Here is a 17,791-nt window from a genome sequence, read left to right as displayed (position 1 = left end):
AAAACTTTTACACATTATCTCTCATTTAGAACTCAAAACAATCTGATAGAGGGATATTATTTTGTTTCTCCATTTTCGGGTGAGGAAACTGAGGCTTTCTTCAGATGATTAAATAACTGGCCCAAAGTCACAGCTAATAAGTTTCGGATATGGATTCACATTCATTTTAACTGGGCCAAAGGTAATTTGTAGATGGCTGATGTCAAAACAGACAAACACAAACCATAAACTACCTCAAAAATTTCTGATAGAAATCAACCATCTCTTTTAGCCTTGGCAAAAACAAAACAAAACAAAAAAACCCACCCATAATATGACACTTTATGTGACTAAAATACTCCAAGAATAATTATGGCACCTGGTCTTCCCGACCCCTTCCCCATCTTCCAACATCCTTAAATAGAGTAACAAATACTACATCCTCCAAAAAGGAAATTATTCTTTAACAGTTGAAATTCCTGGGACTAGGTGTTCATCACCATCCAGAAACCCAATGCATAACAAAACTCAAAATGTAGACATTTTAAAACCAAACTCCTCACTGCTCAAAAAAAAAAAAAAAATCAACCGATTTTTTCTGCTACTACAGACAGAAACACGATGCCCTGATTCCTATTGTCATTATCCCACTTCATCTATGCAACTGTGAACTCAGCATAGCTTCTTGTCCCCTCTCAACAGTGGGTTTCTAAGGTCTCAAAGACATTTACTCTTCACATAGGTAAAAAATGAAAAGAAAAAAAAGATCAATTCTAAAATGTTTATGGTCATGAGAAAAGAAGACCATCTGCTCTGAGATGGCTCTGGGCTGATTTTCCCAGCAGGGCAGTCCACGTTTTATAAACCTTATTCTCATTAGAAAAAGGTAGGAAAAATTGCTGGGAATTAGTATAAAGGATTTTCAGGCCCTACAGCAGACTACCACAACATAGTTTAGAATTGTATGCGGGTTTTTGGTAGTTGGATTACCAGGGCATTCAGGTCATTCGGTTTGTTTTTTAAAGGAAGATAGAATGTTACAATACCTTTTCTGGTTTTGAACCCCTATTTACTCTCACAAGCTCGAACTGTAAGTACAATCTTTATGAACCTATTTATTCTGAATCAGCAAAGCTTCCAATGGAAGACGACAGCTCATCTAGAATAAATCTTCATCATCCTTTTGGGCAGAAATGCCAGAGGATTTGAAAAGTAATCCTCTGTACTCTCCTGTGTTCTTGCCTTGTGTACCTCCTGTCTCCCCAGATCGTGTCCCTGGTGCTTCCATAGCAAATTGATTTTTATTTAACAGAGGCCTTTACCACTCCACAATAACTGCTCTGCGGTCTTTGAACTATTATTCCTATCGCCCGTTTTGCTTCATTCTTTGTTCATTTACAGTGTTACAGCATTCATACTGGGGGAGAGACAGGTGAGCATATTCTCAAAGTGAAAGCAAATATTTAGAAACTCCCAGTGGACAAGCTTAGCCAATCAGAGGCAGATTACTTACCCTTGATTTCTTCCTAACCCTTTCCTCTTATTCAAATAAAACAGATTTAAAAGCTTGTTTTCCTATACTTAGAGCACCAAAAAGCTTTCTAAGAGGGGGAAAAAAAACCCCAAGCTAAAAAAAAAAAGCACCAACTCCTTGAGCAGACAATGAGCCCCTATGTCTGGTCCATATTTTCCCCATAGCTTTAATGCAATTCTGTTCTAAAAATTAACTTCCACTGAAGACAGTGATAGAAGACTGCCTAATAATAATGGTCTGCAAGTAATGAGGAATGATGTCATTGGTAGAGGGATTTTAGGATTGAGAAATGCCATTCAAAAACCTCAGACTAGATGGTAAAGTGACTAGTTATAAATAGCCTTGAGGGGAAAAGAAAAATAATTGCTCCATTTGATTAAGAGAACATTTCATATACTCTCATTTAATAGAGGAGAAAAATCTAGAGCAACGGAGGCTCCGTGGTAGGTGGCTACCCAAGAGCTGGCTTATGGCAAAGTGCAAAGTACAACCCAGTCTAGTATATTCTATATTGCTACAGGGGAACTAAACATTTCTAGCTGAGCACACTTCTCTTGAGATTACACAACACCGACTCAGAACAAAATCAATGCCCTCAGAAGATTTGGCAGCTGGTTTACCATAAATTGTTTCTGACCCCCCACAACATGGGCACCTATAATTTGCAAGGGTTCTTTACTGCAGCTCGGGTTATTGAATTGAAAATGATACACCACAGATTCTAAAGCAATGTGCTTATAATGAAAGGTCACTGGCTACACAGGCGCACATTTCCATTTACTATTTATCGTCCAAGTAACATACCCACACAGCTAACAGTGGCTTCCCCCAACACATCTTAATGCTAGGAAAGATTCTTAGGCCCTTCTCAAATTTCTAGTACTGCCGTATTTGGGGCGAGAAAGGAGTTGACCTTTAAAACCTACTAGGTAACATGGTTGAACCTATTCACATAGCACATTAAAGCACCAGATGACTTCTTTACAGTAGTTTAGTGACTTTCCTCTTAAACTCTATCTGGAAGGGAAGGGTTCTCGCTCAAAATAAAACAACAAAACAATTTTCTTCAGCATTAAAAGAAAATTAGCTAACTTAGAGTGTAATATAATAACACACTACATGGTAAGGCACAGTATTTCTGAAATGTCAAGGGAGAATGAAATGAATACAGGATAAAAGAAAGAGGAACCAAAGCACGTGCTGAGTGGAGTCCTTAGGCGTGAAAGACCTGGTATACTTGGAGCTGTGCTCTCCTTCACCAAAATTCACCTCTTACATGAAACCATCCAACTTATTCAAAGCTGGTTTATATCTTCCCCTCCCACACCAAGAGAACTTCCAAGACTCCATCATAAGGATTATGAGCCAAAGCGAATTGTCTGGAGAGCTTGGGGAGGGGGCACTCTAGGCACTTAATACATGTAACACAGGGTTACGGATCCTGGAGTTCACTTTCAAATACTTTACCAGAGGCACTGGGGTTTTCTATGTTGGTTTAAATTATCCCCTGTACAGTCAGTGGCCCTGATCACAATTTACTCCCCCAGAGTGGTCAACTAGTATTACATAAGAGGCATATACATTTCAGTTAACCCTAGAGAGTTTGCCAAGTGGCATAATGAAATAGGCTTTCAGTGCTGAAATGAAAATCAGTGGCTCCCTGATTGGCATGATGGATGTTAACAAACAGGCAGTCATCATTGAAACTAGAGGTATTTAGGGTAAGTGGGCAAAATCAATCTAAAGACATTCTTCACCCTTGCATGAACAGTGTTAAGGATCTAGGGAGCCTATAACTTGTACCCTCAGGATTGGCCCCTGAGAACCAAATGCTCTATAGCCTCATGTCTAGGAACTGGGTTAGAGGAGCCCTGTTGCTGGATGCCCACTATAAGCGTGAGAGAACCCTGCCTGTGGAAAGCTGTCAGGTCATCGACCTTGAGTGGAACTTTCCAAAAAGATTTGGTTGGAGGACTTCAGAGGCCAGAGAGTAGGGATTTCCCTGGGTTTATTTGACAGGGTGCAAGACGCTTTGTGCCTATTTGCTAGTACATGTTTGTCAATGCAAATCCGTGTGCAGCAGGACTGGCCCGTGACTTACCTGAGATGTGTGGGGTTAGCAAGCCTTAACCCAAAACCTCACCCACTTTTCTGTGGCTACTGCTATTCATCAAACAGAGCATAAGGGTTGAGCATGACCCATCGCTTCTTGGCCTTCTGACTAAGATCAAGGGAAGAGCTGAGCATGACCGAATTGGACTGAGTATTCCCAACCGGTACACTACACTAACTATGGCCCTGGAGGCCTCCCCTCACCAAGTTGTGAGTTTTCAGGAGCTGTACAAGTCAGCTGTTTAAACACAGTCATTATTAAGAGTTAGAAATATCTAAACTTATAATGAAATACATTCTATTGGAAACAAAGGTAAAAGATAATCAAAACTGATTCGACTTCTGATTTCTTTTGCTATATTTTACTAGGATTTAATATCAAGTTCATCTGTAGGGTAGGAAAAACTATGTACCGGTGCTCTACGTGGCGTCCATCTCTTCCCAGCTGTGAGGTCAGCTTTGTCACAGCGGCACTTGAAAGCCAGCTGTGGTAGGAGTACCCACAGAAACCAGCAAATACTACCTATCAGGGTTCTGATGGTTTTCAGGGCTGGTTGTCAAACCCACAACTGCACTGGTATGCATGGTCTTGAATTAATACAGCAGACTTTGCTTCCTCGTAGGCCTTCACATTCACCAGCACATGTAAAAACCCACCACCTCATTTTGCACAGAGGAACCACACCCCCACGCACACCTGCCGCCTGGGGCGACGGGACACACTCACTTTTGAAGCAGCTGGGTCCACTAGTCTCTGCCGATGTCGGGCTGAGTTGAAGTGGCTCTTCGGAGGCTGCCCTTCCTGACAGTGAATGGAAGATGGGGCATGAACGAGCGAGGGGAAGGGGAGGAGGTGGGGCATGGGATGATGGGAAATGGTCAGAAAAGGGAGAGGGACAGCGTTTAACGGCACTGTACTTGTTTCTTTTAGCCGACATCCAATAATAAAAACACGACGTGTTCCCCCCATGGAAGCACATGCCACGTTCAAATCCTTTTGTTAAACACCAGCCTTAAATATACACCTGAGTAATAAAGTTAAGAATGCAGCCCAGGATGCAGACATTGCCCAACAAATCTTCATTCTTCCCTTATCTGATACTTTCTCTGGCTGTACTTGAAGGACACCAAGGAAGACTGGAACCCGATTTCCCTGAACACTGAAGTCAATCTTCCCAGAATAACAAGAGGCATTAAAGGGAACTCTTGGACTTGCCACTCATGTAAGTATCAGCAGAATGACATGGGAATCACAGCCTTCCTCAGAAACATGGAAAAACCTCCAGCCTCCCTTCATCATCCTGGAAGAACTCCTGGTGCCCGGAAACCACCAAAATTTCTGTCCCTGAATGCAATTAAATTTTATTGGCTCCAACAGAGACTGAGCTTTAGTACTTTAATCTATGAGGAAGGGTGCTTTTTCCTTAGACCCGTCCTATGAATGTTCTTGTATATAGAGATGGATCCCATAGAAAGACCCAACACTTCCCATCGTTTATTCCATGCCAAACATATACATAAAAAAATCCAAGAAATTATATTTTAAAGGGCAAGTTTAGAATAGAGGTCCATGTCAACTGTACAGAGTTTCACTTCTCCATTCCTTCAAGAATTTGAGAAGCAAACAATCGATCCATGGTGAGCATCAACTTCAGTGATAGGAAGATGAAAGCAATGGAGAGAAGGTCTTAAACATCCCTGTGCCTAAAGCCCCTGGTCCAAGGGAGAGGCCACACAGGGAGCAGAGCCCCTCGCATGAGTGTGATAGTTAGCTCAGCCCTGTTGACACAGCAGAGTACAAGGCCTTCTACTGAGGTGAGAATGCAGCATCTATAGTACAATACTTAACAATTCTTCTTCCAGGGATAACAGCTCTATTACTTCTAACACGTGGATCAATCACATCCACTTGAAATGCCAACAATCACTACTTTGGTGTCCAACATATATTGCTTACCTTTCAAAAAGGAAATGTCATTAAGTAGACTACGAGTCAGAATTATGTTTTTCTTTAGTAACTGCCCTGCCAACATGCATTCTTTCCCTACTCTCTTCTGGAAGAATCCAAGGAAACAGTTTTAAATCTCAGATGACCTAGAAAAATGGACCAAAGGCTTAACAGCAAAAGTGATGCTCATTAATTCACTGAATATTTGGCAAAACAGAAACAAATAAAAAAAAACTGAGTATGACTTCTCACTCAAAAGAATCAATAGTTTCGCAGGAGAAATGCCATTATGACTTTTTAAAAAAAGGATTTTATTTATTGTTTGAGAGAGAGAGAACGTGAGCAAGGGAAGAAGGGGCAGAAAGGGAGAGGGGGAAGCTGACACCCCCCTGAGCTGGGAGCCCTACCACAGATGGGCTTGGGGCTCAATCCCTCGGGATCATGACCTGAGCCAAAGGCAGATGCTTAATGGACTGAGCCACGCAGGTGCCCCTACTCTATGTTTTATAAATCACGAGATTATATATTTAGTTGGGTTTGAAAATTCTCCTTTAAATGCAATGGCTTATCAGAAAGTGGTTTTAATTTTCCCCCCCCCCAAAAAAAAAGTCATTAGATATAAATAAATAAATAGCCTCATTAATATATCTGGAGATCTATCTGCCCTTATTAACCTTCCTATGAAATGATTACAACTGATTTAAGAGTTCCAATGCACAGTGCCAGGCTTCCACTTATGAGGAAAAAAATTAATCTTGGCGTTAAATATACAATTACAGTCAATGTGCAAATTAACTAAATCGTAGACCTGTGGTTTATTGCTCTTCTTCTGACTGCAAGGTGAAAGTGGTGTGGTTTTTTTTTTTTTTAATTAGCAAATTGCACCATGAACTCAGCAGGGGGCAGATGTTGATATTAAAACTAGAATCTTGATGTTCAACTCCCCAGCAGAAGGCCAGTTTAAAGAGACTAAGCATATCCTTCCGGGAGGAGGGCTGGGGGGAGGTGGCTTTTTGAAACCTGGCTTCCATTTTATCTCATTTATCATCAAGTACAATGAGTCTGTAACAATAGTCTGCTTGCAGTGAACAAATATGGGTATGAAATAATCAATACATTTATACAGATTCTGGTAATACATCTTAATAGAAACCAAAGAACACCCTGGAGTATTGATGTCATTTTAATGAATTGCATACGGGGTGAAAATAAAGGAATTGTGAGCAGCTCACACCAAGTTTTTCCTCCCTGTGACTCCTATCTTAAACTAATCTTAATTTTCAACAGAATTCAACAGTCGCATTGCACTCTACCACTGGAAAAAAAAACAAGTCAGTCATGGTCAGTTACTCACATATTCTGGAATCAGCTGGATGATACTGAGGCTTTGTGGAAAGATGTACATAGCTAGGGACTGGATAAAAACTTTTGAGAAGAATTTAATTCATTAGAAGCTAGACACATCTGCTTCTTCACTTGAGGGAGACCTCAATGAAGGCATGTAAAAGCTCCTTCTTTCCTTTTTCCAGTCTTGTTATAGGCCAGATTCCCTGACACAACCAGGAGAAGTACAGACAATGCACCTCTGAGCACAAGCAGTTACATAAAGTCAATTATTAAATACTTGACATTTTTTAAAAAGCAAACAGGGCTCTTATTAACGGCAATGCAGGAAACCAACATCTTATTTTTTAAAAAATGATTTTATTTATTTGGTTCATGAGAGACACACAGAGAGAGGCAGAGACACAGGCAGAGGGAGAAGCAGGCTCCCCACAAGAAGCCCAATGCGGACTTGATCCCCGGACCCCGGGATCTGACCCCGAAGGCAGACGCTCAACCACTGAGCCACCCAGGTACCCCGGAAATCAACACCTTATATATATAAAAAATTGTACCTACAACTTCCCATGTTCAAGAAAAACTGAATTCTAACATTCAGGCTAACGTGAAAGACAAAATAGATGACTTCATTTTCTTTTCCCAAACTTTTAGTCCCAAGAAGCCATTTTTCCTCCTAAATGACAGCCTTCAGACTCTGGTATCTGTCATCCCAAACTGAGACATCAGTCTCCGGGTAGCATTTACCTCCTGGCTAATTCCATCAACTTCAGCAAAATAACAGATTGGACCTGGGTGGCCCAGGGGGCTCTCTACAGAGCAGCTTATTTACATACGTAAATAGAGGCTCTTTACTGCAGGGGGGTGTGGGGACAAGAGAAGGAGGGGTGGAAGCCTCACCATCGGTTTCATGGCAACATTATATTGCTTAGGTTCACTTAACCAAAATCTTTGTGCCATCATAACCACCACTAATAAAAGTAGCAGCCCTCGGTTGTGTAAATAAACTATTAGACAAAAAATGACAAGGGAAGTGTTGACATGTGCATAATCTGGAAACTTAATGAGACACACTTCAGGTCCGTGCTAAATGCTTTCGTCAAGACTCCTGTTAAGTAAGTCATTTTAGAAATCATAAACATCCCTTAACACTGCAGATCATACTTTTTAAAGAAATTATTGTTCCCTAAACAGTACATATCTGATAGCATAGTACTTTAACCTAATTTGCATCATACAAAGACACTTCAAAGAATACTCAGTGGAAAATGATTTATCAGGCATGAAATAATGGGTGTCCAGTGAATTTAGTGGCTGATGTCGGATTATAAAATAACTAGTTCTTTAAGTCATGGATAAGGTACTCTACCTCAAAATTAGAGCCATGAGAAAAATTCTAAACCAAGTATATACACAATTTTAGCATTAATCCCATGGTTAAAAAAAAAAACTACTATCAGACATCTCCAGCCTAGATCTTTTAATACACGAAAACAAACAAACAAAATAAACATAATTGTTTCAAGGGCTCCCAGACAATGTCTTTTAAAAGTCCATTCAAAACAATTTTAATTCTGGAAAGAATCATATGCATTCTCAGGTAATGAGATTTTTCACCAAACTCTGAGACATCCTTTTGCCTGTGATGAATGTGTTTCATCCCCAACCAAAGCCCCTGCTAAAGAGTTGACTAAAATACAACAACACTCCTGCAAACGGGCCCTAGTAAAGGAGCCCCTGCACGTCTATCAAGCAATCGAGGACCATGCAAAGTCAAGAAAGTTCCTTAAAATAAATTGACTCCAAGAATCCACAAGCTGGGGAGATTTAACAATTACCAAGCATATCAAAATACGAATCAAAAAACCCAAATGAACGTGCAAGAAATGTACCATTTAGCAGCTACAACACATTTTCGAGGAGGACGTTGTAGGATTCTAAATCCCATGGAATTAATCCCACTATAATTTATGAGAACTTCCATAATTTATAACTTGGTCAAGATGAAAGTACATCATTTTTTTTTCTTTCAAACTTCTGGCTGGAGTTAAGAGTCACCAAAATGGGGTAGTGGAAGGGATATTCCCACCTGTGAAAGCAAACCCCCAAAACAATGGCTAACTTGTGTCACTGCGATACTCAGAGAGAAATACGTTTCACCTCCTTCAACAACACGTGACTCTTACTGCTGGCAAGGCACACTATTTGCTCATCTAGGATAGTTTCTTTTTAAACAAATGCCAGGCTCTGGCTGCCACATCAGATGGATTTGACCTACGGTTCAAAACCACACTAAGGAAGCGGTTCTTAGACCATAATAAAGCAGGAATCTTTAGACTCTGCAGCTTCAGGCTGCGACCCAAATGTCAATCATTCACTTACTCATATTTCCAGATCCATGTACTCTGTCTACTATGACATCTACTATGTATACTACTCTTAATTATTTTTTTTAAATGAAATACTTCAATTTTTAATGATAGCCTAAGTAATAGTATCTTGAAATCTTGGCTTTGTTGTTCCAGTTACAAATGTCTCTCCTTCTCTCTTTTTTCTTTCTTTTAAAGATTTTAATTATTTATTGGAGAGAGAGATAATGAGGAGAGGGAGAGGAAGAGTTAGGCTCCCCGCCGAGCAGTGAGCCCAATGCAGGACTCGATCCCAGGACCCCAGGATCATGACCTGAGCCAAAGGCAGCCGCCTAACCGACTGAGCCACCCAGGCCGCCCAGTTACTTTTCCTCTAACATATATTAAGATAACTACATTGAACATTATATAAAAATACCTGTGTACTGACTCTAGTCCTCTGTGTACAACCGGTGGTGTCCACACGGGCAGCAGGGAGCAGCCCAGGCTCTGCAGGGAGATCTGGAGGGCAGGGTGGGTGGTGACCCCAACTGGGCATTTATGACTCTGCCCTCACCACATCTCCCCCTCAACCCTAATTGCCTACTCTGAGATGTTAAGCAGGAATTGCAAATTTTACAAGCCCATGACACGATTCTTGATGTTTTGTCCCCCGCACTTCTCTCCTCAGTGGCCTCACCGCCATCTTGCCTCAACTCCTACATTCAGCCAACTTGCTCTAAGCAACGACCTGGCATCAGCCTTGCTGTCACATTCTTAATCTCAGTTCCCGTGGTCCAGACACCAACCCCCTCCTCCCCCATATTTAATCCATCAGAAAATTCTAGGGGATTTCACTTCATGACGTATTTCAAATTCAACCGTGCTTGCTTTTACCATCAGCACCTCATCCAAACCATTTACCAGTATCATTGGCTCGGGGGTGCTGTGAGAACATACCACCATCTGAATGGCTTCAACAGCAGACACTTACTTCCTCACAGTTCTGGAAGCCAGAAGTCTAAGATCAAGGCGTCAGCAAGGTTGTTTCCTCCTGAGGGCCGTGAGGGAAGGCTCTGTCCCAGCCTCTCTCCTTGGCCTCTAGATGGCCCTCCTCTCCCTATGTCTCTTAACGCTCTTTCCTTCCCACAGGTCGCCTCCTTTTCCAAATTTCCCCTTGTTATAAGGACACCAGTTCCACCTGATTAGGGACCACCCTAACAACTTTCTTTTAACTCAATGACCTCTGTAAAGACTCTCTCTTCAAACAACGTCCCATCCTGAGATACAAAGGCTAGGGCTTCAGTGCATTTTGGGGCAGACACAATTCAACACATACTAGCATCCCAGTCATCCAGGATCCAGCAATACCTCACATCCCTTCTGCTCTTTTGCCATCGGTAGACTCCACTTTCCCAGTGGCAGACAGAGCCACACTGTAAAACACAGGTAACATTCCTTCTCTCCAAACCCTCCAGTATATTTCCCTTCTACTCACCCCAAGTCCTTTGAGGGCCTGCAATGCCTCAAGCAGCCCAGCCCTGGATACTTATCTGGATCCTGTGGTCCTCATCCCATCCCAATCCCCACTGCTCTCTGGTCACACTAGTCTCTGTGCTGTTTCCAGAGCTCTTCAAGCACATTCCCAACTCAGGTTCCCTGTGATTCCCTTCACTAAAAAACACTCCTATGAGTACTTTTGCAAAGCATGCATGACTCACCACATTCAGCAATGTTAAAATGTCCCTTCCCCTAAAAGACCACCCATAACTCCTTTCCACTTCTTCTCCTTTACTTCATAAAAGTTACTATTCTGTGACATTATATTGTACATGTACATGTTCATCTTTTCTTTTTTTTTTCCCCCTCTAAGCTCCACAAGGCCAGGAGTTTGGTCTTGTTTATCCTCTGCCTGGCACTCGGTGGATGCTGGATAGATAATTATCAAATCAATAAATGAAGCAAATTTACAGACACGATGCACAATTATACCAGCTCATTCACACCCAATGTTTCAGCCAGGGTTCCTGCAGCAAAAAGAGTGCATAACTCAGACTGGATGATTTGAGACAAAAATTGATAGTGGAATTATTTACAAAGAAGTAAAAAGAAAAAAATAAAAAAAGAAGTAAAAAGAGTAGGGCTCCTTCCTCACACCTAGGCCAGAAGAGGCAAAGGGAGGAAGCTGCTTTCAGAACGTGCAGGACAGAGCTGGGTAGAGAGGGTCACCTGACAAGTGCCCTTAACTTTCAGAAGAGCATTCAGTCAGCCTGGGCCTAATGCCACAGGAAGGGAGCCAGAGAATGACTTCTATCACATTCTCTATTCCCCCTCCCTGCTTCCAAAGCCGCTGCCCACTGGACCTAAGCCAACCTGACACCAAAGGGCATGGAGCCTTTTGATGCAAGTCTGCAGGGGAGATGGGTAGTGGGAGAGAGCAGAAGCAAAGAGGGAAGGAGGGAGGGAGAGAAGGAAAGAGAGAAGTGGAGGGAGAGAAGAAGGGAGGGAGAAGAGAGAGAGGAAGTAAAAGAAGAGAAGTGGGAGAGAAAGGGAGAGAGGAGACGAAGAGGAGAAAGAGAGGAAGGGAGCTCGGTACAAAGTGATTTGGGAGTCAGAGAGAAGCTAGAAGGTAACCATAGGACAACTGAGCCAAAGTTAACACCAGCAAGCATGGGGACTGCTTCCCTTCTCTCTTCTCTGCCCAGTCCAGACTCTGAAACAGCATGTGCTGTTCCACCTTTAAAATTGCCCTTGCTAAATAACACCTGACAAAAGGTTGGTATCCACAGGATATAAAGAACTTATACAACTCGGAATGCCTGGGTAGCTCAGTAGTCAGGGCATGACCCCGGGGTCCTGGGATCGAGTCCAGCATTGGGCTCCCTGCATGAGCCTGCTTCTCCCTCTGCCTGTGTGTCTCTCATGAATAAATAAAATCTTAAAAAAAAAAAAAGAGTTTAGCAACTCAATGCCCAAAAAACAAATAACCCCCTTAAAAAATGGGCAGAAGACATGAACAGCATTTCTCCAAAGAAGACACCCAGATGGCCAACGGACACATGAGAAGATGCTCAACATCACTTATCCTCCAGGTAATGCAAATCAAAACCACACTGAATTACCATCTCACACCTGTCAGAAAGGCTAAAATCAGAAACACGAGAAACAGCAAGTGTTGGCGAGGATGTGGAGAAAGAGTAATACTCATGCACACTGTCGGTGGGAATGCAAATGGGGACAGCTGCTATGGAAAACAGTATGGAGGCCCCTCAAAAAAGTCAAAAATAGAACTAACCTACGATCCAGTAACCTCGCTACTGGGTATTTACCCCCAAGAACACAAAGACACTAATGTGGAAAGATATATATCCCTATGTTTATGGCAGCTGTATTTACAGTAGCCAAAACATGGAAGTAGCCCAAATATCCAATGACAGATAAATACATGAAAAGATGCGAGACACACACACACACACACACACACACGAATATTACTCAGTCATAAAAAGAATGAAATCTTGTCTGCAACAACATGGATGAATCTAGAGAGCATAAGGCTAAGTGAAGTCAGTTAAGAGAAAAGCAACATATGATCTCACTCGCAGGGTGGGACTTAAGATACTAAACAAATGAAGAAGGAAAAAGGACACAAACCAAAAAAACAGACTCTTAACTATAGAGAACAAACTGATAGTTACCGGAGGGGCGGGGGACACATGCGAAGGGGGTGAAGAGCATACTTATTCTGATGAGCGCTGAGTAATGTGTCCAATTGTTGAATCACTAGACTAAACATCTGAAACTAATAGAATACTGTATGTTAACTATACTGGAATTAAAAATAAATCCCTGCCCATAAAAAAAAAAATGCCATTGCCAAACTGCCTATGGTACCAGCATGAGCACGAAAGCACGACGGATGTGCCCGTGTGTTTGAAGGGAGCAGAGACAAGCAATTTAAGCAGAGAAGCCATGTGGTACGATTCTCCTCCGGCTCCTGCTTCCCAGAAATACTGAAGGGGTAAACCAGGTATTATCTGTAAAGCACCACATATCTAATGACAGGGGTTTTGCTTTTGCCAAGGTTTTGCATTCATGTGATATCCTTAGATTTGCAGTCTCAAGTGAAAAGAAAATCCTGGGATTGGATTCCTAAGGAAATTCTTTACCTTGAATTTGAAATCACTTCCCAGCCCAAGAATGCTTCAGTTTGCCTTATAAAGTTATTCAATCTTAGGAAAGGGGGAAAGCACTCTGCAGCCCAGCAGGAAATGCAGACCCGAGGGCCAGGGTCATCCCATTCCTGATGGGTGATGGAAGGGGGTCCCAGTCACTTAGCTCTGCTGGACCTCAGCATCCACACCTGTAACCAGGCGTGATGCATCTGAGCATGTCAAATTCCAAGATCCTCTAGGAAAGTCAGCTCGATATTGTACAGATCAAAAATATAGAAGAGAACCTTTGTTTTTAAAAACAAGTAAATTCAATTATTGGGCTCATGTCATAGTTTAAATTTCTTGTAGGCTTTGTGCTAGGTGTGCTTTGGGAATCATGGTATTGACTTGCTGTTTAGAAATGTTTACTGCTGACTGCTGTTCACAGAGAAATGTTTGGGTCTCCGATGGTATCCTACCCATCAGTCAATGATCCTTTGTTAGGGCTTCTCAGAGCATTATATATTGATTCAAATTAATGAATTTTATGTCAATGATCAGTTAACATATTTTACCATAGACAGTAAGTTTATGGATGTAATTACTGTCTTGAGCTCCAAAAACACAGCACAATTATACTGCAGCACATATGTCAACCCACTTAAGTCACTTCAATTTAGGGAAAAAAATCTAATGATATCACATGCCACACATTTTTTAATGAGAAAAATTACAAGATACCTAAATTAAGAGAACCAATTTTCCATAGGGAAATCTGGGGGAAAAAATTTAAAGGTAAACCAATTTTCTGAAGGCAAAATAAAATTTTCAACGTAGCTCTGAGTTGTACCCAAAGCAAATTATTGCCAGCAAGTAATATGGCTCTGATAATTAGACTTGATTGGGGTTTAAATTAAGCAGGGGGGGGATGCACCAGCCTCCTCAAAGCTGTTTTGATTTGTTTCATCTGTTCTAGCAGGCATGGGGAGAACGGCCAGAGGCCCAGGAAGGGGAAAGCAGCCCGGCTGTGCCGACTGAGGCAGGATGGTGCTTAACCGACCTCTCTGGCAGCTGCTTATCTCCAAGATTCATATGTGAAACGGATTAAGGGTGTACGTACCCACCCCGATCATAATTACAACACTGCACACCTGATAGAACACTGTTAACCCATAACACAATGACAACTGTGTCTTTTACCCCAAGCGCACTCACTATAAATCCTTGAGTGGGGAGATGAAGAAAAGGTCATCTTGTCACTCCCTCTCATTAATAAGGCCCTGGATGCTTGGAAGGCATGAACTTTTAAACAAGTACAAATAGAACTATCCTCCAGTTCTGTAATTCCATCTTTCTACTCTGTAACCGAAACCTACTCTGATCCAGAGAATATAAAAAAAAAATTGCATCTTGGCTTCTTTACTAGTAGCTACACGCACGTGCTCTGGCCCGTGAGGTGCACACAGCATACATGAAAGGCACTCCATCACAGTGAAAATGGTTCGAAACATCCACTTGTTTGCATCTGTAGAATGGGGACAATGGCTGTCTCCACAGGGTGTGAGATGAAAGAAGAGATCTGACGTGTGCAGTACATGCTTGGCCTCAAGTGATTAATAAATGCTGGCCATTGGAGGTAACAGCGATGGCACTACGTACCGCTGGTTCATAGTGCCTCTGACATCCACCCAGCTCACTTCTAGTTATAAACTGGATGTCATTGATTTTGGGAGGATTTTGAGTGTTTTTTTACCTTTATGAATAAACACAGCAATAGAGCTCAGACCCAGGACTTCCAGGCTTTGGGGAGACCACTGATATCTTGCATCCTCTGTCCTCAAATAAAGAAATCACACATGGCCACGGTATAGGAAACATACCTTCCGTTATCTAACAGTGAAGCCAATCCTGAGCCAACTAACCTCTTTGAAAATAACTGAGCAGTGACTCAAGACTAGAAGCTGATGGCTTCCTAACTGGCTTCCTGAGCACCAGGCCCGGGCACTGCTTCGGTTACCCCATCCATCATGTGTCCTGCCTGCACTCTTAAAGTGACGTCCATCCCCAGTGACACAGTGACTTTCCCATGCTGTCAGGGCACTTCCACTCTGATTGTCCCAGACACCCACGGGAATGCAAAATAGGAAGGAAACATGCTAAACAATCGATGAACAAGTTTGGGGTGTTTTTTTTTGTTTTGTTTTGTTTTGTTTTAAAGTCAGACGATGGGAAGTGGTGGGAGGGAAGTGCTGATGCATGGGGAAGAGAATGAAGGCAGATGATAGAAAGACAGGAGCCTCAGAGGAAGTGTTTGGGGAAAAAAAAACAAGAAAGGCCATGGACCAAAAAAAAAAAAAAAAAAAGAAATAAAAGGAAAGGAAAAGGTGTTCTTTGCCAAGAAAAATGTGCTAATCTTGTGCAGCTGAAACAGATATTTAAAAAAAAACACTGTAAGACTTTTGCCTTTAACTCCTTAACACTTAATCTTGAAGGAATACTTATCCTAACATTCCTGGAAGAATAAAGGGGTATTCCGTGACTTACAGCCACGAGCAACACCTCTCTAAATGTGAACGTCTCTTTTTGTGCAATCCCAACAGCAAAAAACCAGCATAGCATACTTTATTGTGTCCACCAAACTGCAAGATCCACAGAAGGGAATACATATTCTTGTGATCCTAAGTTTTTTTTTTTTTAATTTATTTATGATAGTCACACAGAGAGAGGGAGAGAGGCAGAGACACAGGTAGAGGGAGAAGCAGGCTCCATGCACCAGGAGCCCAATGTGGGATTCGATCCCGGGTCTCCAGGATTGTGCCCTGGGCCAAAGGCAGGCGCTAAACCGCTGCGCCACCCAGGGTTCCCGTGATCCTGAGTTTTTAAATACTTAACAGTTATATGTAACACTTACTGTGTGTAAGGCTCTGTTGATCGTCACGTATATTAACTTCTTTATTCCTCCTGGCAGCCTTATGAATTGGGTAATGGGATTATCCCCATTTTACAGATGACAACATCGGGTATAAAGAGGTTTAACGATGTGCCGATGTCACAGAGCTGCTAAGAAGCGGTGCTGGGATTCAAAGCCGACAGATGGGCCACACAGTCTGTGCTTTCAATTATGACCCCAAAAAACCTCTTATCTTACTAGTCACAGCACGTCATTACCTAGATGTATCAAACCAGTTATTCAAGGTAGTACTGATGAACCGTTTGGCTTTTTAAGTTCAGTGACCCTTAAGGAGTCGGAGATGTTTTATAAACGACATACAAATACCTACTGAAACCAAAACCTTACTGCTCTATGCAAAGCCTGATTCTAGGACACCCTTACACAATGTGCCCTGCAATCTCAGCGAATGTCCTGGGGAAAACAGGGGAAAGAGCCTGTATGCAGGGCAGCACAGTACTCTTGCTGCCACCACTGAGGCCACTCATGTTCGGAAGGGTGTGAGAAGCTCACAGACCACATTGGTCCCCATTAGGTATTCTCCTTGTATTTAAATCATTCATTTCATGTGACATCACAGTCACTGACTAGCCTTCATGTGGCTTCCAGGGGCTACACTGAATTCGTTCCTCAGTATCACTGCTTTCTAATGATCTCTGAATTTGATCAAAATAGATAGTAAGATAAAAATGTCCCTTAGAAAACTGTAATGTAGTCTAAAGATGCCGATGAGTTAAAAGTAGACCAAGACAAAGCTCTCTGATTTAGTCCTATTTCGGTTGGAGGAGGGTCTATGGGGTAGGTACCAGGTTTGGGGAAATGGGAGAAAAAAATGGTCAAAGGGACTTAGGAGAGAGAACCAAGAATCAGGGAAGCCACTGACTTAAATAAAAGTAGGACACCAATATTAATTCCATTAATCTGCTACTTAACATTGCAGAGTTTTAAGGAACACCAAAATGCCAAAGAGCAGAATGGTGATTACCAACATGGAGAGCAGAATAAGAAATTTTAATGTATGTCTAACAGTGATTACAAAAGCAAGATGAAAAACAAAACAAAAGCAAGATGAAAGATTAGGAGAAAGAAGGTGTATAATTCTCCAGCTGCACAGCAACAGGAATTGTTTTAACACTGCTATGATTTAACAACATACTAGAAGTCCCCACCAATGCGGTTAGAAAAAGATGAATCAAATAACTGGGACGCTATTCTAATTACAGCTGACAGGATGTTTCTAAATAAAATCTGAGATTTTACAGACATTATTTTTTGAATGATGAAAGGAGCTCAAAACAGATCTTAGACACCAGATCCCACACAAAATAAACAGTATTTGTATACACCAGCAAAAACCAACCATATAACGTAAAAGGGTAAAAAAAAAAAAAGAAAAAAAGAATTTATGATAGCAATAAATGTCAC

The 17,791-nt window shown here is 41.8% G+C and overlaps 1 protein-coding gene across 1 annotated transcript in view; it reads right to left on the bottom strand.

Moving 5' to 3' along the window:
* MAST4 (microtubule associated serine/threonine kinase family member 4) overlaps positions 1–17,791 on the bottom strand; it is a 538,667-nt gene that overhangs the window by 283,884 nt on the left and 236,992 nt on the right. Inside the window, exon 4 of the mRNA XM_072828443.1 lies at positions 4,353–4,427. Within this exon, the coding sequence (XP_072684544.1) occupies positions 4,353–4,427 (75 nt within the window). The remainder of the gene's footprint in view (positions 1–4,352; positions 4,428–17,791) is intronic.

This window comes from Canis lupus, chromosome 5, assembly GCF_048164855.1.
Source record: "Canis lupus baileyi chromosome 5, mCanLup2.hap1, whole genome shotgun sequence".
Classification (NCBI taxonomy): domain Eukaryota; kingdom Metazoa; phylum Chordata; class Mammalia; order Carnivora; family Canidae; genus Canis; species Canis lupus.
The sequence above is the reverse complement of the archived record's forward strand: the minus strand, read 5'-3'. Positions and strand labels throughout refer to the sequence as shown.